Source organism: Eptesicus fuscus, chromosome 13 (assembly GCF_027574615.1).
Source record: "Eptesicus fuscus isolate TK198812 chromosome 13, DD_ASM_mEF_20220401, whole genome shotgun sequence".
NCBI lineage: Eukaryota > Metazoa > Chordata > Mammalia > Chiroptera > Vespertilionidae > Eptesicus > Eptesicus fuscus.
In genome coordinates, this window is record NC_072485.1 from 67851496 (window position 1) to 67873266 (window position 21771).

General features: G+C 51.9%; 1 protein-coding gene across 3 annotated transcripts; it reads left to right on the plus strand.

Annotated features, from left to right (window-relative positions):
- Positions 1-46: 46 nt before the first annotated feature.
- ARHGAP1 (Rho GTPase activating protein 1) lies at positions 47-20272 on the plus strand. Of its 3 annotated transcripts, XM_054724681.1 has the most exons (14): positions 47-196; positions 4387-4568; positions 4791-4886; positions 6179-6208; positions 10762-10849; positions 15569-15700; positions 16079-16165; positions 16368-16466; positions 17058-17165; positions 17246-17322; positions 17517-17594; positions 18041-18169; positions 18331-18434; positions 18556-20272. In XM_054724681.1, the coding sequence occupies exons 2-14, from the start codon at positions 4436-4438 to the stop codon at positions 18733-18735; spliced, it is 1341 nt and encodes a 446-aa protein (XP_054580656.1). In that variant the 5' UTR covers positions 47-196; positions 4387-4435; the 3' UTR covers positions 18736-20272. The 3 variants fall into 3 exon arrangements, with proteins under 3 accessions (XP_054580656.1, XP_054580659.1, XP_054580657.1); XM_054724684.1 differs by lacking the exon at positions 15569-15700; XM_054724682.1 differs by lacking the exon at positions 6179-6208.
- Positions 20273-21771: the final 1499 nt, after the last annotated feature.

Here is a 21771-nt window from a genome sequence, read left to right on the forward strand (position 1 = left end):
CAGGCGGGCACGTACAGGAAGTGGGCTCCACGAAAGGCCAAGTTTGGACCGGGGAAGGGGTCGGAAGTGGGTTGGAGGTGTGGCGGAAGTGGCTGGGGAGTGAGGAGACCGGGAGGAGGCGGTTCCCGTTTTGCAGCGGAGCCGGATGTTTGCCGAGCTGTGACAGGCGTGGCAAAAGGAGCGGAGCGCGGCCGCGGTGAGCTGCTGGGCGCGGGGTCTCCCCGGGTGGTGATGGGGGAAGGGAAGGGACTGGCGTGGCCGTCTGAGGGGCTGCGGTCCCGACGGGGAGGATCCGAGGGAGGGAAGGAGGAGGGGTGGAATGGGACCCCGGAGCCTGGCCTTCCTGCTGCGGGAATTCTGCCCCACTCATGGGTCTGCAGGGAGAGGACTCAGCTTCCTTCGCTGCCTTCCTCCTGCCCTCCCTAGTGCAGAGTCCTGGTCAGATTGCTGTTTTCGAGCAAGCCCGTGGGAGGGAAAGGCTCCCTGCTCTGATCTGGCGAAACGCGAAGATAAAAGAAATTGGGGGGAAGTGTTTCACCCTGCCACCTATTAGGCCAGGCTTTCATCTCTGTTTCATAATCAGTGCACCCAATCCGGATTTTGTAAACCATGGAGCTCTATGCAAACGTGATTGTACTTGAAAGTCTTGCTGTTGTAGGATTTGCGTTTTCACAGTTTGGAGCTCCTAGGAAGACGATCCCAACGCCAGAGAATGCGATTTCAAGTTGTTACCTCAGTTCTTTTCGGAGGAGATTAGGGGAGAGGCTTTTATTTTGTGGTGTTTTTTTTGTTGTGTTGTTGTTGTTGTTTGTTTTTGTTTTGTGGAACTTCTCTGAACCTTGAGAATCGCATGAATGAATTACAGTCACTTAGGGAAATGTTGAGGGATTGACCTGCACAATGAGACCACCTTAGACAGACATGGATTAAAATCTTGACTCTGCTGTATGACTGTTGGCAATTTGCTTAGTTTCCCGGAGCTCACTGTCCTCACCCTGTAAAATGGGCCCAGTAGTACATGCCTCTTAGATGCTGTTGTAAAGTTAATAGGTAATTTGTGTCCAGTTCATGGTGCTATACAGCCCTCAACCAATGTTGGTTCCCTTCTCCACTTAGGAGGTGAATTAATTCAGTCAGTCATTCAACAAATGACTGAGTAGCTACCTGTGTCAGGTGTAATTCTGAATAGGTCAGGGGTTCTTAAACAGAGATTCTTAGAGGGCATGTGAACCACTTAAAATTGCATACAAGATTTCATGCAACTGCTGATTTGTCTTAGGGGAAAAGACCACAAATTGTGTCAGAATTTCAGAGGTTCATATGAACCAGATGGTCACGGTTCGACTTCTGGTCAGGGCACATGCCTGGGTTGCAGGCTCCATCCCTAGTGTGGGGCGTGCAGGAGGCAGCCGATCAACAATTCTCTCTCATCATGCATATTTCTATCTCTCTCTCCCTCTCCCTTTTTCTCTGAAATCAATTTAAAAATATATTTTAAATAAATAAATAATTCTGAGAGGTCCAGACTTCCCAAAGGTTAAAACCTCTAGGTAAAAACTGCCTAAAGTGAGTCTTGAGATTTTTATCAAGGTAGATTTTTACCTACGGAGAAGGGAAACTTAACCTCCCAGTAAGGAGTATTTTGCAGAATGGAGCGGGGCTTGTAGGTGCCTGGAGTCTTAGGCAGCCAGGATACTTCACTTCCACTATATGTTAGAATTTCCTCTCACTCGCTTTGCTCGCCCTCCCACTGAGTGGGAGCTAAACTCCCAGGCTCACAGGGGGCAACAACTGTGGGTTGGAAGGTGGTGAGAGAGGCCAGTCTGGCTGAGAGGTGGGAACAACTGTGATTAGTTATTCTGGAAGAGGAGGTTATGGGGGAGCAGGGGGTCAGTTCTAGGAGAACTGACAAAATAGAGGAGTTACTGGAAAAGAGGTGGACTTCAAGTTCTCCTTTTAAACTTCAGAGGATGACCGTCTCCCTCACACATACTTCAGCTACCAGCTGTTCCTTGTAATCCTGTTGTTCACTCAGCACCGTATTTTAGGACCTTGAAGAATTGTATTTGTGGAAGGAGCCTTCACTTTTACAGATGAGGACATTGAGGACCAGATAGGAAAAGGACTGCCCAAGCATCTTTGCAACTCATTGGTTTAGGCAGGACTGTAAACCGGTTCTCCAAATACCTCATCCCCTGCCTTTTTCATCGCATCAAGCACGCACTGTGTGCAGAAAGACTTCCCTGGGTAGCTGTGGGCAGAGCTGAAGGAGCACTTGGTGCCTGGGCAATGACAGAAAGAAGGGAAGGAGGGAAGGCTCAAGTAGGTGAGGGTTACTTTGAGCTGCATTCTGTCCCTGATAGCCAGCTGGGGGGTGAGAGGGCCTTTGGCACAGCCTCCTGGTTGAATGTAGGGAGGAGTATGTACATGAATCAGGGGTGGAATCCTCAAGACTGAGGTTTGCCTGCCTTAGGAGGCTGAAGGGGACTAGGGAATCTGGAGTGAGGGGCACAGCAGCACTCCCTGGGAGAAATGCATTCCCAAATAGGAGAGAGTCTTCTTTTGTGTTCTTGGGAAGGGACTTACATTTAGCGGTAACAGCAGTAGTGAATAAGGGTAGCAAAAAAGACCAAAGGAGAAGAGGAAAAAGGTGTGTGTGTGGGGTGGGGGGGGGGGGGGTTGTTGTTTTTTGGCTGCTCAGCTTTGGCTCAGGAGCTTGAAACAGCTTTTGCCACTGAATGGGTATAGTTGCCCTGGTAACAGGATGGTTGTTGCCAGTTACACAGAACCAGTTTACCATCCAGAGTCCTTGGCTGTGACATGTGCAGGAGGTTGTCACGCCACCTCCGAGTCCAGAGGTGTTCAGGGTCTGAATCCCCGGTGGCAGTTCTCTCTTCCTACCCGTGCCTGGGTCTCGTCTGCACTCCTTATCTGCCCTGATGGTTCTCTGACCATATATGTCACTTTTTGGACTCCAGGAATGCAGCAAGCTTAGAGCAGCCTCTTTGGGGCTAGACTGACGGGGCTGAATTGAAACTGCACTCCCTTGCCCATGTGGTGAGCTGGTGATGAGAAAGGGGTGTGCTTCCCATTAGGGCTGCGTGCGTGCAGCCACACCCTTATGGCCACACCCTTATGGCCAGACCCCAGACCTGGGCAAGCCCGGTTTCGGAGTGGCTCTTCTTCCCTGCCTGTTCTAGCTGCTGTTCTCTTTTTCACCTCTTGTATCTCAGCGTTCTGATGATGTCATGAACTTCCCCCTTTCCCATCTGTGCCCTCCAGCCCTTGGGGCAGTCTGTTGACCTTAGCCACCTTGAAGTTAGCGCCTGGAGCTCCCACAGATTAGAGTGGGCTTAGGAGCCCCCAGGAACCTGCTATGACTGACAGGCAGATTCCATCCTCTGCTCCTGGTTCCCTGGGCAAACCCAGCAGAGGCCTATTTTCTGGGCCCCTGTGGTCTTTGGCCACCTCCTCTTCCCCAAGTCAGAGGTCAAAGATAGAGTAGCCAGGGCCACAGCTGACCTTTTGGGGTTTGGAGCATCCATATGCTCCTTAGATTTTTATACCACCTCTGCCCCATAACTGCTAGGGTCTGGAAGCATTCTGTGCCCTATGACCCCTTAGGAGAGGGGCACAGATCTCTGCCCTCTGCAGCTGGGACTATATGACTGAACCAGCGGGGCAGTAGGCAGTGCAGGGCCTGGCACGACTCTTCCCCATCCAGCTGGAGGACCTGAAGGCAGGCACTGAGCTGTGCCATCCTCTGCCCAGCTGCCTTTTCTGGCAACATGTCAGAAAATTGTGGCGCCAGAAGAACCAGGAGCTACATGGAACTCTTGGCAGGGACAGGGACAAGCGAGCTTGCGGGAGGAAAGAATGGTGTAGGACGCCCTAACCCTATTGTCGGCAAACTGCGGTTCACGAGCCACATGCAGCTCTTTGGCCCCTTGAGTGTGGCTCTTCCACAAAATACCACGGCCTGAGTGAGTCTATTTTGAAGAAGTGGCATTAGAAGAAGTTTAACTTTAAAAAATTTGGCTCTCAAAAGAAATTTCAATCGTTGTACTGTTGATATTTTGGCTCTGTTGACTAATGAGTTTGCCGACCACTGCCCTAACCGGTTTGGCTCAGTGGATAGAGCGTCGACCTGCGGACTGAAGGGTCCCAGGTTTGATTCCAGTCTAGGGCATGTGCAGGAGACAGCTGATCGATGTTTCTCTTCAATGTTTCTAACTCTCTATTCCTCTCCCTTCCTCTCTGTAAACAATCAATAAAATAAAAGTAAAAATAAAAATAAAAGAATGGGGTAGGAGGCTAGCTATAGCAGTTACAGGTATAAAGAGGGTATTGCTGACCCTCTTTACACCTATAACTGCCTTCTCCCAGGTTTCTCTTCAGGTTCTGTGGGGTGAGGCTGTCGGGGACAGGCTCAGCTATGGACCCACTTTCAGAGCTGCAGGATGACCTGACCTTGGATGACACCAGCCAGGCTCTGAACCAGCTGAAGCTAGCCTCCATTGATGAGAAGAACTGGCCCTCGGATGAAATGCCCGACTTTCCCAAGTCAGGTGGGCACCACTGGATCTCAGGCATCTACAGGCACCTTAGTTGGGGAGACCCCTTCCTACTGGAGGGAGACTCTGGGAGGGCAGATGGGGGCAAGCTGACCAGCCCCAGCGTGGGGCTAGGAGCACAAGCCTTACTGGGGAGAGGGCCCAAGAGCACAAGTCTCAGGGAGAACACTGGGCCAGCCCCCCCAGACTATCCCCTCACTCTGCCATATTCCTCAGATGACTCCAAAAGCAGCTCCCCAGAACCTGTCACACACCTGAAGTGGGATGACCCTTACTATGACATTGCCCGGCACCAGATTGTGGAGGTGGCAGGTAAGCATACCCAATTTTGCATCTTTTTCCTCATAGTCTGCAGCCCCTTGTACCACAGGGTAAGGGAGGGGCCATGCCGATTCTGTGGTCTGACCCCTGACCCTGGATCTCCTGAGCACCATTCTTTAAACTCACATACTTGATGGTGGTGGCCACTTGGTCTGTTCACCTGCAACCACTTCCTAAACTGTGACCCCACTGTCTCCATCGGCGGATGGTGTGTAGGAGGCAGTGTGGCCTAGTGGCTTTGAAGTTAGAAAGCCCTGGTTTGATTTCTAGCTTTGCTCTCTGAACTCATTTCTTCCTGACAGCGTTGTTGAGAGAATTGCAATAGTGAATGTATGTCAGGGCCTAGCCCAGAGTACATAGTTAGCCCTGAATAAGTGGTCATTCACCTCCCTTTCCTTTGCCCTCATGCCAGCTTTTCTACTCTCTCAGTTACTGGAGAGCAGGCAGGTGCCAGTCCTTCCTACTCGAAGGAAGTCTGGAAGTCGGACCACATGACCCCGGAGCATCAGGTTCCCAGCAGCTGTATCACCCTATTGAGAATGGGTGCAGGGTATCCCCCAGTCTGGCCCCCATGTGCTCCCACCCTCCTGTTCATAATGCAGTACCCAGAAGACTCCAGGGCCAGGAGAGGTAGCATGGATGTTGATGCCCTGGTTTCTGCCCTCAGGGTCCTACTGCTAAATAGAGGAAATTAATTGCAAGATTCTTTATCTTTTTCCTAATGGTTGTTGGTCCTCGGTGAGGCCAGACAGCTATAAGCAAGAGTGACAGCATGGCCCTGTTCTGAGTCACTGGAATGGGCAAGGGGAGCAGGGAGCACATGGTCTCTGGACCCAGTGTCAGGCAGTGTGGTGCTGGCTGTGGGGGCTGAAGGCATCTGGCCTCTCCTCAATGCTGGGCTCGGAGGTTCTCCCTAATGTCAAAGGTATTCCCATGACATCTGTGTTCCTGGACCCTGCCCAGGTCTGGGTTGGGGACCTTGGCTATGGCCTCTCTCACCCCGACAGAAGCAGGCTGAGAGTTCTTTCCTGATCTGGTCCTGACCTCGACACAGGACAGACCCCTGAAGGTTCAGAACTGTCTGCTCACTACCAGAGAGGCACCTGATTGGGGCAGGGGGCAGGGGTGGGTGGTGGGGGGCTCTGCCTGATGTGAAGGAGCCTCTATCCTGACATCCTTCTGGCCTATGTGGCCAGGTCACAAGGAGAGCAGGCCGCTCCTCTCCCCAGGGGCGACCCCTGTTCCCCTGCAAGCAGAGCTGCAACATGTTTCTATTTCCCCAGGGTGTGATGAGCCTGAGGGGGCCCAGCCAGGTAGGTGTGTTCCTGGCTCTCCCTGCTTGGCCTCTCTGGGCTGTGACCTCTGGGCTGTGGATCAGGAAGGGCTCCTGGGGCAGCTTAATTGCAGCCCCACTCTAGGGAGCTGGCAGTGGGCGGTGCCTCGGAGCCGGAAATAGCAAAGAATTATGGGTGGCAGCTGTGTGGCAATACATCCAGAACCTAAGGGAAAGGAGCTTCAGGGACGGGCGGGGCCTTGTCCACAGAGGTAGCGAGGGGGGTGGCTGGCTCTGAGCAATGGCCTGGCCTGCATGCTGGCTCCTCAAGCCTGAGCTGAGTGCTGCAGGCGCAGCGCCCCTCGGGTGGGGTTGTCCCCATGCCTGTGCCTCTCTGACTGCTGAGAGGAGTTCGGATTGGCACTGCCAGAGTGAGACCTGTTTGATGTGACCATGGTGACTCCTGGGGGGCCAGCTTCCTGGCATTAGAAACCAGAGAAAGAGCCCATGTTGGAATGGAGGCTGGGTTATGTCCCCACCTCCTCTGCAGCCTGTTATCGCTAGCGGTGGCTGTCATGCTCCACTGTCACATTTAACTCAGTCCACATGGGTTCTTCCCTGTGGTGTGCTGATAGAGGTGGCCCTCCTGAAAGGGAAAAAAAAAGGCTATTATTTGTACCACTTGAAATTTCTACCATGGAAGATTTCAAGCTACCAACATGATGTCAACTGGCTTGCAATATTCCTGACAGTTTAATAATATAACAAGTATATGAGCCGGCTCCAGCACTTTGCCCAGCCCCCACCTCCCACCTCTTGGGCCTGCCCTGCAGGTTGTGGGCGGGGCAGGTGGCTGGCCTGGCTGCCGGGCAGTTCCCAGAATGGCTGCTGGAGGAGCTGCTGTTGCTGATTAACACCCAGGCTACCCTGGGAGAATTCATGATCGGTATCTGGGGAATGCAGAGGCTTCATTCTCAGGCGGCTGGTCTTTTCCTGGTGCTTTCCACAGCTATGTGCCTCCTCCTCATTGAGCCCTCCCCCAGCTCTGGGAACACTAGTGCTGCCCCAGCTCCTTCTGTCCCTTCAGTCTCCAGGGCAGAAGTCTGCTCTCTTCTCGGATCAGGAGGGCAGTTCTGGGCCCTGTTACATATGTTCTTGGAGCAGCAGTCACCCTGCCTGCTGGCAAATGCCTGGGTCACCGAAGGGCTTGGGCACTCAGGAAGGGTGGGGGTGAGACCCTCAGGTTGCCCATACCTCATTCCTCGTCTGTCTAGGGGTCTTACCTCACTACTCTCCTTTTGTCCCCCACCCCCATCCTGACTTCGTTCAGCCTTCCTTTTTTGAATATCTGCTCCGGATTGAGCCTCCTAGTCAGCACTGAGGATTCATTGAAGGAAAATACACACTCCTTTCTACAAGTAGTGCCCAGTCCAGTGAAGTGGTTCTTAAAGCTGGTCTTTGAGAATGTGAAAAGTGTAGACCTACTTCCCTAGAGAACACATGCATGTGCTTGTAATATTTTTCATATGACATCATGGCATTGGTGGATGCCCATCAGGGGAGCCATGGTTGAGGATCCAGTTTCCCACGTACAAGGTGCTGGGCCAGCTGAGAGATGGAGCCCAGTGAGTTCAGACTTTCCTGCCTAAGTCCTCAAGTCTGCCAGCCAATGAGCGCTGCCTTACTGTTGGGGGCAGGCATAGAAAGAAGCTCTTGGAATCCCCATGCTCCTCCCAGGGTTTTACCCCACATCCGGGGCATTTCCTGTTTAGAGGGGAGTAGGCAAATGATGTCCCTCCCTTCACAGGCTCCTAGTAGGAGGCCCAGGGGTTTCTAAAGCTCTAGATTGGACATGAGGCTGGGCTGGCCAGTCTAATCCTTTGCCCCAGTCTGCTCTTCCATCTCCTGTCAGATCCCATGGGAAGTGAATCACAGTAGACCTCAGAGGTTGACCCTTCCCCCCTGGCCTGGAAGGAACCCAACACCAGGATCTAGGCTAGGGTATGAGAGAGCAAGTGATATCCTGTTCATCAAAATAGACCTGCTGCCAGATGAACTGTACCTTCTCCCCCTCACACAGGCTTGCAGAGGTTTCTCTACTTGTAAATCTGGAGAAATTCTGCCCCAGGCTATGGGAAACTTACTGCCTAAAGCAGTCTGATGACCTAGAGGTCATGAACAAACCCAGAAATAGAACCATGCATACTGTGTAATTCTGACTGATGTCTTTGTGCAGACTAACAGCATTTTTTTTAATTCTTTTTTTTTAATATATTTTTTTAATTGATTTTTTACAGAGAGGAAGGGAGAGGGATAGAGAGTCAGAAACATCGATCAGCCGCCTCCTGCACACCCCCTACTGGGGATGTGCCCGCAACCAAGGTACATGCCCTTGACCGGAATCGAACCTGGGACCTTTCAGTCCGCAGGCCGACGCTCTATCCACTGAGCCAAACCGGTTTCGGCTACCAGCATTTATTGAATACCTGCCACATGCTTGGCTCTGGACTGGCATGAAAGATTCAAAGATGGAGCTGTCACAAGCCAATACAGGAGACAGGCACAGAAACAATTATACAGGAGAGTCAGAGCGTCATGGATAATGGTTCATGCTTGGAGCCATGAAAAGAGACAGCTGACTTGCCTAGGGGAAGGAGGAGAAGACACAGGCTTCTGGAAGGAGATTATGCCTTGGATGAGTCTTAAGGACTCAGAGGACTTAGCCTAGAGGAGGGGAGCAAAATTGTCCAGAGAAAGGTCTGTCCAGCATGAGAAACAGCCTACTGTGCACAGGGCTGTGAGCACTTTTGTGTCGGAAGAGTGCACAGTGTGAGCCTGGAGCGGCAGGAGCCAAGCCTGGACAATCCTGTGAGCCATTCCAAGGAATGTGGCCAGCAGGGACTGGGCCCACTTTGCCCATATTCCAGAAGCCTCCTTCAGCCTCTCCACAGATGCTGGCCCCAGCCCTAGAGAATAGAGTCAGAGCCTTGGCAACCATTTTAGAAAAGCGCTGACTCCTGAGTGAAGTCACTGACCAAGAAGGACCATCAAGGTCATGGCTTATTAAATATGGAGAAGACCCTCAGCAAGGCCTGGGGGATCCTTAGTCCTCAGAGGGAGATGGAGGACAGACTCACTGCACTTCGTGGGTTGTGTCAGTGGTCTTTCTATTTGCCTCTGAAACAATCAGGGTTATTAGGCAAGTGTGGCTTGGTGCTCTGGAGAAGCATGAGGGTAGAGTTGAAGGGAAGGTAGGGACCAGGTCTTGTCCCCGTGGATCTTTGCTTGGGGTTCCTGATCCATGCTGACCTGAAAGAACATCTCACTTTTGGGGAGGAAAAACATGTCTCAGGAGCTCCCTGGTTTCATGATGGTCAGACCTTCAAATTATGACTAGTTGTGGACAAACATCCCAGACACATTACATCCAAATGAACATTTTCCCACAGCATTACAAACTCCTCTCAACTTCATGTTCTTTGGAATATCCTTAATGACAAAGGATATGATTTTTAGAAATGTCCAGAATTTAGAGGCAAGTGTGGTTAATAATTCTAATAAAATCAGAAAGTGTTGTTAGTGGCCAAAAATGAGACTACTGTTGCCCTGGCCGGTTTGCTCAGTGTTTAGAGTGTTGGCCTGCAGACTGAAGGGTCAAGGATTTGATTCTGATCAAGGACACAATCCCTGGCCCTGTTTGGGGCACGTGCAGAAGGCAACCAATCAATGTGTCTCACATCAATGTTTTTCTCTTTTCTTCTCCCATCCTCTCTAAAAATCAATGGAAAAAATATCCTTAGGAGAGGATTAACAAAGAAAAAAAAAAAGAGAGAGAGAGAGACTATTGTAGGCTGATTTCCTCAGTGAGGTTTTCCAAATACACACTGCTTAAAGGGGATGCTTCTGAAATAAGTGTGACTTTTAAGGTGACTCCTTGGCAAGACAGTTGCTTTGAAGGGTGTGATATAAAATTAGCCATTTCTAATTGTACAATTTGGTGGTATTTAGTAGTCACAATGTTGTGTATCTCCATCTCCATGTACTTCCAGAATTTCATCCATACCCATACAAACCCCGTTCTTGCCCTCTCCCAGTCATGACAACCACTAGTTTGCTCTCTGTGGATTTACTTATTCTAGATAACTCATATAAATGGAATCATACCATGTGTGGCTCTTGGTGACTGGCTTCTCTCACTTAGCATAATGTTTTCAAGGTTCATTCACAGTGTAGCATGTTTCAGTACTTCATTCCTTTTTATAGCTGAACAGTATTCCATTGCATGGATACACCACCTTTTCTTTACCACTTCATCTGTTGATGGACATTTGGCTTGATTCCACCAGGTGTGATTTTTTTTTGAAAGTCATGTTCTTTCTTTATACCCCAGCCCAGTATCCCTGAGAGCAACCTGTCCTCTTCCTTCAGCGACACCCCCTCAAGTGCGGGCAGCTGCCCAGAGTGCATCTGCATGGCCCGCTCTGGCCGTTGTCTTAAACGGTACTGGTCTCCAGGCCTGGCACCTTTCAGGCCCTCAGCCTGCTTCTCTTGGTTCATCTTTCACCCACCATGCTCCATCTTCTCCACATCTAGGAGATGACAAGTATGGGCGGAAGATCATTTTGTTTAGTGCCTGCCGAATGCCTCCCAGCCACCAGCTGGACCACAGCAAGCTCTTGGGGTGAGTACCTGTATGGAAAGTGATGGGACCTGTGCCCAGATCCCCAGCTTGGCCTGATGTTGTTTTCCTTACTGTCCCTCCCTGTGTGGGGGTGCCAGGCCACCTGCCTCCCTCTTCTGAGGGAGTCAGTCCTGGGCTAGGAGTCAGACCTGGTTTTTAGTCCTGGGAAGTGTGACCTTGGCAAGTGTCTTCATCTTTTTAAGTCACTTTTTCTTCACTTTTCCTAGGGAATAGTCATACAGCCCTCCTTCCTTGCAGGAGTGGATACTGTGTGTGAAAATGCTTGGAAAAGTAAAATCCTGTCCAAATGTGAGGGCTAATCTGGTTATCTCCAATGTGGTTGTAGTTCCCCATTTATATGCATAAGTAGTGCTATCTTATTTGGTGCCATTGGCGTCTGTACCTGCCTGGATACTGTTGGCTTTATTATAAAACAGCTCTGGTTAGTCTGAAATCTCCTGATGCAACGCAAGAGGCTGATTGAAAGTGGGAGTTTGAATGTGGCGGGGAGGTTCCTGCCGGGGCTCTGTCACCTGTGTCTGTTGGCACCAGGCACAGCCATGAAGAAGCAGGACAGATTCCTGCTTCCGTGGAGCTCACAGTTCTATTGAAAGTGGGCAATTCCAGAATTGATGGGCCATACCATTGTCACTGTAGTAATGCCTGCTTCATTGCGCTGGTTCAGCTTCCTTCTCAACTTGCCTGTTGCCACTTGGAGTGCATACTGGTTCGTTACGGAGCCAGTGGTAGCGGGGTGTTTCCACTTGCTCTGTTTCCTCATGTGCGTGTGTGGTGTGGTTTTAGCTGGGGGGAATGACAGGCTGCAGAAGCCACGGTGAGAGTCAGCCTGCACTGCAGTGCCATTGAGGAGCCCGGGGCAGCTTACATCATCCTTAGAACCAGAGCGTTTATTTTCCCTCTTCGAACAAAAAATATGTTTGCTGTAGTTTGACCATATAAGGCATTTTAAAAACATGAAAAAAATAAAAAAGAGTTTGACAAGCCCTGTTCCAGTAAACATTCATTACTGAGCCACGGCTGCCAGCCCGGGGCCCACAGCATGGGTGGGACTCCACGGAGGAAGAGCCCTACTGCGCTCCTGATGCTCCTCAGTGTGTGTACAGCTACCGTCTTGCACTTCTTTTTTTTTTTTTTTTTTAATATTTTTACTGATTTCAGAGAGGAAGGGAGAGGGAGAGAGAGATAGAAACATCAATGATGGAAGAGAATCATTGATCTGCTGCCTCCTGCACGCCCCCTACTGGGGATCGAGCCAGCAACCCGGGCATGTGCCCTTGACTGGAATCGAACCTGGGACCTTTCAGTCCGCAGACCAAGACTCTATCCACTGAGCCAAACCGGCTAGGGCCGTCTTGTACTTCTTCCTGACGAGTTGAAAGTGCTCCCTGAAATTGGAAATGTCTGCACTGCCCATACCAACTCCTTGCAGTTCTGAATGGTTCTGTGCCTGTAGGGTGTGGTGAGGGGTCAGGACAGTCCAGGGGTACAGTAGCTGAAGGGGAAGGGCTTGAGTGCTGAGTGTCTGTAGCCCCAGTGAGCCAGGGCCAGACCCGAGTCTCCAGCCATGAGTGCCATCTTTCTCTCTGGCCTCCTGAACCCTTCCTTCCACCAGCTCCTCCATCAGGCAGGCAGCGCCTGGTCCAGGCCCACCACGTGGCCCAGCCAAGAGTAGGCCAAGGAGCTCAGCCTGAGGGTGACTGAGTCACGGGTCCCTCCACCCCCTCCACCTCTAGTTTTATCACATCTGACAAGGCAGCTGAGAGACTCTTGGCCAGATAATAGTCCGAATGGGAGGAAGTCAGCGGATGGGGATGGGAAAGCACCTGGTTTCCAGGAGAGAGCCTGATGAGTGAGGCAGCACCCACTCCGGGGCTTTCTCTGGCTTCAGGAAGCCCTCTGCCATCCTGTCCTCTGTCCCACACAGACCTCTCCTCCCCCACCTGACCTGGTCATAGTCCCTCCTGGGAGCAGAGAGGGCCGTCCATCCAGGATCAGGCCTGTCCTCTGGTTGCCAGTTAGATTCTCTGTAGCTTGGCTTTCCCAGCTGTCACCCAGGTCTGGGGGTTGAAGCAGAGAGTGCCTGCGTCTGGATGCAGAAGCCCGATTAGACTTCCGCTCTGCCTCTTACTAGCTGTGTACTTGGGGGTGGGTGTCTTCTGAGCCCCATAAGAATAAGAAGTGTGCCCACCTCACAGGGTTGTTGTGAGCATTAGGTAAGATATATACATGAAATGCCATTGTACCCACTTATAAAGAAAAATATGCACAACTATATAAAAAAAGTCGCCCATAAACCCCATCACCCAGAGAGAAAACCACTGCTAATATTTTAGTGCATTTGCTTCCTATTTTTGCCTATAACATATACAAGGCTCTATAGTCAGTTTTGTATCTTATGTAATGCTTTTATCTTCTGAGCATTAAACATTCATCAAAGACATCCTTTAAAAATTTTATTGACATATGATATGTATACAGAAAAGTGAACCAATTATGTGTACCACTTGATAAATTTTGAAAATTATCAGCCCCACCCACCAACCTCCCTTCGCTCTTCTAGTCACTACCACAAAGGGCAACCACTGTTCAGACATCTCACTTCACAGATTGGTTTTGTCTGCAGGAGCAGCCTGTGAGGTATTCTATTTATAGATGTCTTGTGATTTATTTAACCAATTCTCTGTTGTTGGATAGCTAGCTTGCTGCTCAGTTGTTGCTGTTTTTCCATTATAAAACAGGCTACAATGAATAGCCTTCTACAAAAATGTTTCTGTTCATCTCTCCTTCTTTTCTTAGGGTCAAAGGGTAGGAACATTTTATAGCTTCTGATAGATATCACTTTATTGCCCTCCTAGAGGTCATAACATCCATCAAAGGATGAGTGTATTTTCACTATTGCTATTTTTTAGTTGCAAAGTGCCATATTTTTACCCTGACTGGTTTGGCTCAGTGGATAGAGCGTCGGCCTGCGGACTCAAGGGTCCCAGGTTCGATTTCGGTCAAGGGCATGTACCTTGGTTGCGGGCACATCCCCAGAAGGGGGTGTGCAAGAGGCAGCTGATTGATGTTTCTCTCTCATTGATGTTTCTAACTATCCCTCTCCCTTCCTCTCTGTAAAATATCAATAAAATATATTTTTTAAATGCCATATTTTTATGTATCTAAGGGGTAAAGTATTGTGTAATAATAGTGATTGGAATCAGAGTAACAATTCATCCCTAGATACTTCACATGCCTGCCTGTGCTGGCTGAGCCTAGCACCCAGGGACCATTGTGTAAGTTACCTTCTCTAGGGTAGATCAGGAGACTTAGTCGCATCCTTGGGCACTTCGCCAGGTTCCTTTCTCCTTTCCCTACCTCCTGTGTTTCCTGCCTCCCAGCCTCCAGTAGTGATCCTGCTGAGGCCTGGGGCTGGCCAACCAGAAAGAGGGCATTCCACTGGATTCCTTCATTTCTGGATTCCTTGTTCATTTTCTTTATACTTCTCCACCTTAGGGGGGCTCCACACTATGTGTGTTTCTTTGGAGTGGTAGATATGTATGAGCATAGGGAACCTGAGATGTGGCTATTTGGTCCACGAAAAGCCCAGTGATTGGAGCAGGGAAGGGGATCCCCTGGCCACCCCGATCCCCTCTCAGAGGCAGTGTTTTACAGCCTGTGCTGGGAATTCAAGTATAAGCGGGAGAGCTGCATTGTGGTCAAGAACGCAGGCTTGCCCTAGCTCAGTGGTCGGCAAACCGTGGCTCGCGAGCCACATGCGGCTCTTTGGCCCCTTGAGTGTTCTAACGCCACTTCTTCAAAATAGACTCGCCCAGGCCGAAAACCGACTTCTGCGCATGGGTCATGAAGTTTCAATCGCACTGTTCGTGCGCGCCCGCACATGGTATTTTGTGGAAGAGCCACACTCAAGGGGTCAAAGAGCCGCGGTTTGCCGACCACTGCCCTAGCTGGTTTGGCTCAGCGGACAGAGCATTGGCCTGTGGACTGAAGGGTCCCAGGTTCCATTCCAGTCAAGGGCACATGCCTGGGTTGCAGGCTTGATCCCCAGTAGGGGGCATGCAGGAGGCAGCTGATCAATAATTCTTTCTCATCATTGATGTTTCTATCTCTCCCTCCCTCTCCCTTCCTCTCTGAAATCAATAAAAATTAACTTAAAAAAAAAAAAAAAGGAATGCAGGCTTTGGAGTTAGATCATTTGCCTCCAGGCTGCACCATAAACTGTGTGACCTTGGGTATGCCCTTGACCTCTCTAAGCCTCATTGCCCTCACCTGTAAGAAGGAGATAATATCAGCCTTGATTATTTTAAGGAAGGCATGAGATAATAAGTGCTTGGCAGATGCTAAAAGCTTAATATTGATCAATGGTGAGCATCATTATTATTGATTTGACAATCCTGTGAGGGAAATGTTATTCCCATGTTCACTGCAGTTATGTGAGAGGACTCCAGTTAGAGTTTTGGTCTCCAGACTCCTGGTCAGTGCTCAAAACTGAGAGCTGTTGTTGTTATTGCCCCGCCCAGCCCAGGCCCAACCCCTCCACAACAGCATGGCAACTGCTTATGCATCCAGATGGACAGTGCGGGGCCAGGAGTCTTGGGGAGGGGGGTTGATATAAGCAGATTCCCGGGGCACCAGGTTCTGGCTTAAGGGGTCCCACCTGTGTACAGGGCAGGCCTGAACAGGTCTTTTCACTTGAAGGTACCTGAAGCACACCCTGGACCAGTACGTGGAGAGTGACTACACACTGCTTTACCTGCACCACGGCCTGACCAGCGACAACAAGCCCTCCTTCAGCTGGCTCCGGGATGCCTACCGGGAGTTTGACCGAAAGTGGGTTGGGGCCCAGGGTTGGGGTCCAGGACCTGGAGCAGGTGGCTCTGGAGTCAGCACCTCTGTTAGGTTCTGGGCAGCTCTGTGCTTGGGCAAGGAGCTTCCATGCCAGGGGAAGTCAGGTGCTCACACCTGGGTACATACAAAGAATCTGAAGTTGGAACAGCCTGGGCTCAAATCCGTTTCTCTACTTACTCATTCTGTGACCTTTCATGTTACTTAACCTCTCTGAGCCTCCGTTTCCTAATCTGTAAAATGGGGCAGCAATGGTACTTTGCAAGCTTGCTCTAAGGAGTGAAATCAGAAGATGTACATTAAGAACATACTCTGTGTCTCCCCTGCCATGCCCACTCCTGAGTTCCCACTCTGCCTCCACAGGTACAAGAAGAACATCAAGGCCCTGTACATCGTGCACCCCACCATGTTCATCAAGACCCTGCTCATCCTCTTTAAGCCCTTCATTAGGTGAGCCGGCCGAGGGCGGGATGGTGGTCTCCCCGTGCTTCCCCTTGAACTCTGAAGCAGATGCCAGAGGAGGCCAAGCATCCTGGGGACACACCCGTTTGGGACTAGGCCTCTGTCTGATCTGGCTGTGCTGCTGAGGGGACAGTGGAGGCCTGCCGAAGCCAGTGCTCTCTCCAACCCATGCCCTTTCCTCCGTCGGCAGCTTCAAGTTTGGGCAGAAGATCTTCTATGTGAATTACCTGAGTGAGCTGAGCGAGCACGTGAAGCTGGAGCAACTAGGGATCCCTCGCCAAGTGCTCAAGTGAGGCGGGCAGGGACTGTGTGTGCCCCCTGGATGGCATCTGTGTACATGTGTGTCATGTTTGTGGGGTGGGATGTGCCAGCCAAGGGGAGGGGAAGCCTTGAGAATCCCAGGATAAACAGAGGAAGCACATGTAATGACTGAGACAGCACATGAGGAGAGAGAGTATGGGTTCAGATTCTGTTTCTGTCACTTAAAGTGACTGGATTTATCTATATATTTATTTTTATTGATTTCAGAGAGGAAGGGAGAGGGAGAGAGATAGAAACAGCAATGATGAGAGAGTATCATTGATTGACTGCCTCCTGCATGGCCCCCACTGGGGATCGAGCCCTGCAACCTGGGCATGTGCTCTGACTGGGAATCGAACAGTGACCTCCTAGTTCATAGGTTGCCGCTCAGCCATTGAGCCACGCCGTCTGGGCCGGATCAGATCTCTCTAGTCTTCACTCTCCTGTGTAAAGCTGGGTTGTTTTGTGGATCAAATGAACTAGCCTATGTAAAATAGCTCAGGAAGTGCCTGACAAGTGGGGGTTATCGTAGTGACTACAGAGCCAGGCAGAGGGCCTGACTGTCCCATCTGCTCCCCAGGTATGATGACTTCCTCAAGTCCACACAGAAGAGCCCTGCAACAGCCCCCAAGCCCATGCCCCCACGGCCCCCACTGCCCAACCAGCAGTTTGGGGTCTCACTGCAGCAGTGAGTATGGGAACGGGGGCACCTGGCACCTGGAGCCCAGGACAGGCTGTAGACCCCGCTCACTGCCCTTGTGCCCACAGCCTCCAGGAGAAGAACCCAGAGCAGGAGCCCATTCCTCTCGTGGTCCGCGAGACTATTGCCCACCTGCAGGCCCACGGTGAGTGCCAGGGCCCACCTGCCCCTGTGACCTGCTCAAGGTCCCCCAGCCCCCTCAGGAAGCTGCCAGGCAGGGCTGAGAGGTCCCATGTGCACCAGCACTTGCACTGACCCTGACTGGAACCCCGAGACCGAATGGTAGGGAGTTACATGTACCCCAGAACTCTGAGACTCACCAGGCCCCCTGTTTCCCAGCTCTCACCACTGAAGGGATTTTCCGAAGGTCTGCCAACACCCAAGTTGTACGAGAGGTACAGCAGAAGTACAACATGGGTGAGTGGTCCTGGGGGTGTCCAGCTCACGTGTGGGCGCTGGGGTGGAGGGTGGAGGAGTTGGGGGCAGGTGTGTGACTGTCAGGGGCTTCTCTGCCTGTCGCTGCCCTATAAACAAGGGTCCCAGGTTCTGCTTCTGTCAAAGGTTCTATGGCATCTGCTAAGATAACATGATGCCGCTCCCACCTGGCTATCCAGGCCTGCTCCCTCATTGGTCAGGCTCTGGGTCCTCGGTTCAGGGTCATTTGGAGACAAGGACTAACTGTGGTGTGTGCTGGGGGTCCCACTCCACCCAGATGGCCCGAGCCTGCATCCCTTTGTCATAAAGAACGAGGTGAAGGCAGGTGCTAGAGGCTCTCCGGGAGGAGGCTGTCTGAGGGCGGTCGGGCAGTGGGGCCTCCTGGCTCCGCCCAGCTCCCCTCCACCCTCCTCCCCACCCACCTTTAGGGCTGCCTGTGGACTTCGATCAGTACAACGACTTGCACCTGCCAGCGGTCATCCTCAAGACCTTCCTCCGGGAGCTTCCTGAGCCCCTGCTCACCTTTGACCTCTACCCTCACGTAGTGGGCTTCCTCAGTGAGTGCTCTCTCCCACCCCATTTCTGAGCTGCTTCTGCTGGGTCTGTGCTGGACTCGGAGCAGGCGGGTTTGGTTGGGGTCTCCCCTCTAGTCTCCTGTGAGGGCTTCCTGAGCCAGCCAGCCTTGGGCCCCTGTAACCCCGGCCCCCATTCTTCATAGACATTGACGAGAGCCAGAGAGTGGAGGTGACGCTGCAGGTCCTTCGGACGCTGCCCGAGGAGAACTACCAGGTGCTTCGTTTCCTTACTGCCTTCTTGGTGCAGGTGAGTCTGCCTCTCACCTGAAGGAGGGAGGAGCGCCGGCCCCTGCTGTTCTGGTAGCTGGTGGTAGGGCATGGGAGCTGGGTCTGTGGCCCTGCTGCAGCCCTCTGACTTCCCTCCACAGGTGTCTGCTCAGTGTGACCAAAACAAGATGACCAACACTAACCTGGCTGTCGTCTTTGGCCCTAACCTGCTGTGGGCCAAGGATGCTGCCATCACTCTCAAGGCCATTAATCCCATCAACACCTTTACCAAGTTCCTCCTGGACCATCAAGGGGAGTTGTTCCCTACCCCTGACTCCTAGGGGCTCTGAGCCCAGCCCCTGCCCACCAGCCCCCTTCTCTGATAGCCCTTCCTCTGGGAGCCCAGTTTGGACTCTTCCTCTTGGCATCAGCATTAGAGGAGCCGAGGGCTCCTGCCCAGGAAGGGGTCATGAGGCCCGAGGAGATAGAAGCTGGAGCCAGCCAACTGGGCAGCTCCTCCTCCCCTTCTTGCCAGTCCACCTCGCCGGCCCTGGAGGCCTTGCTGTTACCATGAGACATTTTTTTCGCCTTATACTTCTCCTGCCTCCTTGGACCCCTGGTTCCTCCGGGGCTGTGCAGAGCTGGCCCTGGCTCTTCCAGTGGGAGGACTGGCTCCAGCAAGCCTTTCCTGCTTTCTCCTGCCTCTTTGCCTGGCAACTGCAGATGCCAAAATCACTGTCAGCTGGGATGGTAGCTGGGCTGGTCCGCCCCCTCCTGATTGCCGGGGAATGAAAGGCGGAGCTGGCTTAGGCAGGCCCTGCTGAGGCTCCTCTCTGTCTGGGTGAAGGCCTGGGTGCAAGCCCCCTGCTCTGTCCTCCCCTCAGCATGGGTACTTCCACAGCTAAGGAATTCAGCCTGGAACCTGCTTCCTGTTTCTGCCTTCTCTTCCACACATCCTGGTCAGCTCTTCCCAAGTGGCACTGCTCCCAGAATGTTCTAACCCCCTGCTTCTGCCTGGACGCAGCTTGGATGACATGGCTGAGTTCTTGCCTCCATTTGAGATAGACAGCACCCCCACCCTGAGAGATCCCTGGTGCCTAAGCAGGGGAGCAGGCTCAGCCTCTATGCCTTGTCTAAGGACAGACTCTAGGCCAAAGGCTCTTGCAGTCCTGTGTGTTGTGGGGTCACACTGGCCTCTGCTCTGGCCAGAGGTGACTCGGTGCCTCAGGATCTGTGGTGGCTCCTTCCTCCTACCAGGCAGAGATTTTGCTAGTTAGATCTAGCAACCTTCCCCAGGGAGTAGAGGTCCCAGGACCCTGTTGTCTTTCAGACAACCTGGACTCCAGTGATGATGGCCGTCCTGCATTCCAACTGTATCCTTTAGAATTACACTCCTTCCTGGTGAACACTGAGAATGCCACCCGCCCCTTCCTGTAGTCTTGATTTCTGGCAGTAGGGAAAACCCTGAACAGTGACCCTGTCCCCACAGCCTTGGCCAGAGCCTAGAGCCTGTACCATGGGGGTCCTCACTGACCAGCCTAACTCTTTTGGGGCGCTCTCCCAGGGCACTGGTGTGTCAGGACTCCTGGTACCTGGCTGACTGATGGTTCTGTTAGTGTCTCTAGCCTGGGCACAGGCCTCAGCTTTCTGCCCTACTTTGTGTATCAGGTGTTCACAGTCCCTTTTCCTGGGAGCCTATGGATCTATTTGATCTTTCCCTTCCCCTGCCCTACTGGCTAGTAGGGACTAGGGGAAGAGCTTGTACTGTGAATCAAGTGTACACATTCACACTTCATGAATTCCTTGGCATCAATCATGTATTTCACCTCTGCACTTTTTGTATTTCAATAAAAATGGAGATGGAAACTGCCCATCTGACTATTAAAGAAGTGGACATAGAGTTTCTGAACTGGGTGGGAAGCGTGTGGCTGCAGAAGAGCGATGGGGCCTCAGGAAGTCCCCGCCCGGTCCATCTGACCCCCTTCCTCCTCTGGTTCACTTGTGAGTGGGTATGAGGCCAGCTTTCTGGATATGAGTCCGTCTTCCAGGCTTAGAAGTGTGAGCAGTCACCTTCCAGTGTTGGCACCTGCAGCATTCCAACTAGCCGCCATGTGAGTAACCAAGGACTCTTCTGTCCCCCAAATGGAGTGGGCTTTGGTGGACAACAGCCTGGGTTTTAGACTCAGACAGGGTTTGAATCTTCGTTCCATCACTTGCCACCAGCTCTCACTGGTGATAGTTGTAAAATTGGCCCCACCTCTGAGACCATTCCTTCATCTGAGGACCAGAAATAATTTGTACAGTACAGTGCCCCGTGGTAACTAAATGACCATCATTTTCCAGTGAACAAAGCGCCAGTCCCAACCTGTGCAGCAGCTGGGATTGAAGCCCTCACCGGACCATCCCCCTCTCCCCTCAGAGCCTCCGTTCCCACCTGCCATGTACTTACATGGAGTCATGGAAGGCCCTGTTTTCCTTTCCTCTCTTGGGGTTTTGCTTTGCTTTAGAGGTTAAGATGGTAACATTTATGTGTGTTTTACTGCAATTTTCTAAAAAGTTTGTTACTATGAGGGCAGGCCAGAATTTCCCTTGGCACAGTGGTCAAGGTCAGGGTCCAACAGTTAGCTGTTTGCCTGCCAATAGTAATCAGGAGGCGACGCGGCCTCAGCTGGGCCTGTTCTGTTTTCTCGTCATTGCTTGCTTGGGCTGGGGGAGCTGGGCCAGAGCTGCAGGATCAAGCCACATTGTCAGGATTGGTGGTTATAAACACTGGCACTGAGCTCCAGGAAGCTAGTCCCGTTGCACACTGTGGCCCTGGTCCAGGTAACTGAACAGAAGGCACAGGCGGCTTCTCTCAATGGCTCTCCTCTGCTCTGAGCTGGGTGAGTGTTTAGAACACAGGGGATGTGACCCAGGGCAACGAGGAGGGGAGCAGGAGATGGAGAGAGCTGTTTACTTGGGTTGGGCTCCTGGCAAGGCCTCTGCTGAGTGACTCAAAAGCCAGTTTACCTCTGCCTTAGCAACAACAGGGCTCGGGATGGATTGTAGGGATAGGCTTTAAAGGACATGATTTTCAGACCAGGGTACACTGAACACTTTGCTTTTGGGGGCTCCCAGTTGAAGGTCAGGACACCAGGGAATGTTCGCCACCGTTTCTAACCAGGGTTTCGCCAACTCTATCCTGACTGGCTGCATGGTCAGGCACCATGGTTAGTGTTGTGTGCAGTTTACAAACAATCAAGGGTTCCCCCAGCCTATTACAGTGGGTAGGCCCCACCTGGTTTGGGCTGCAATTAGAATTTTCTAACTAGCCCTTTTCTGGCCTGGGGCCTGCCTTCAGCCTGAAAGGCTTCGGAGGCAACCCAGACAGCAGTTGC

Coding starts and splice junctions, on each gene's coding strand:
- ARHGAP1 (XM_054724681.1), top strand. CDS start 4,436: ATGGACCCACTTTCAGAGCTGCAGGATGACCTGACCTTGGATGACACC. Junction 16,467..17,057: donor ATCCCTCGCCAAGTGCTCAA/GTGAGGCGGGCA, acceptor TCTGCTCCCCAG/GTATGATGACTTCCTCAAGT. Junction 18,170..18,330: donor TCACGTAGTGGGCTTCCTCA/GTGAGTGCTCTC, acceptor CATTCTTCATAG/ACATTGACGAGAGCCAGAGA.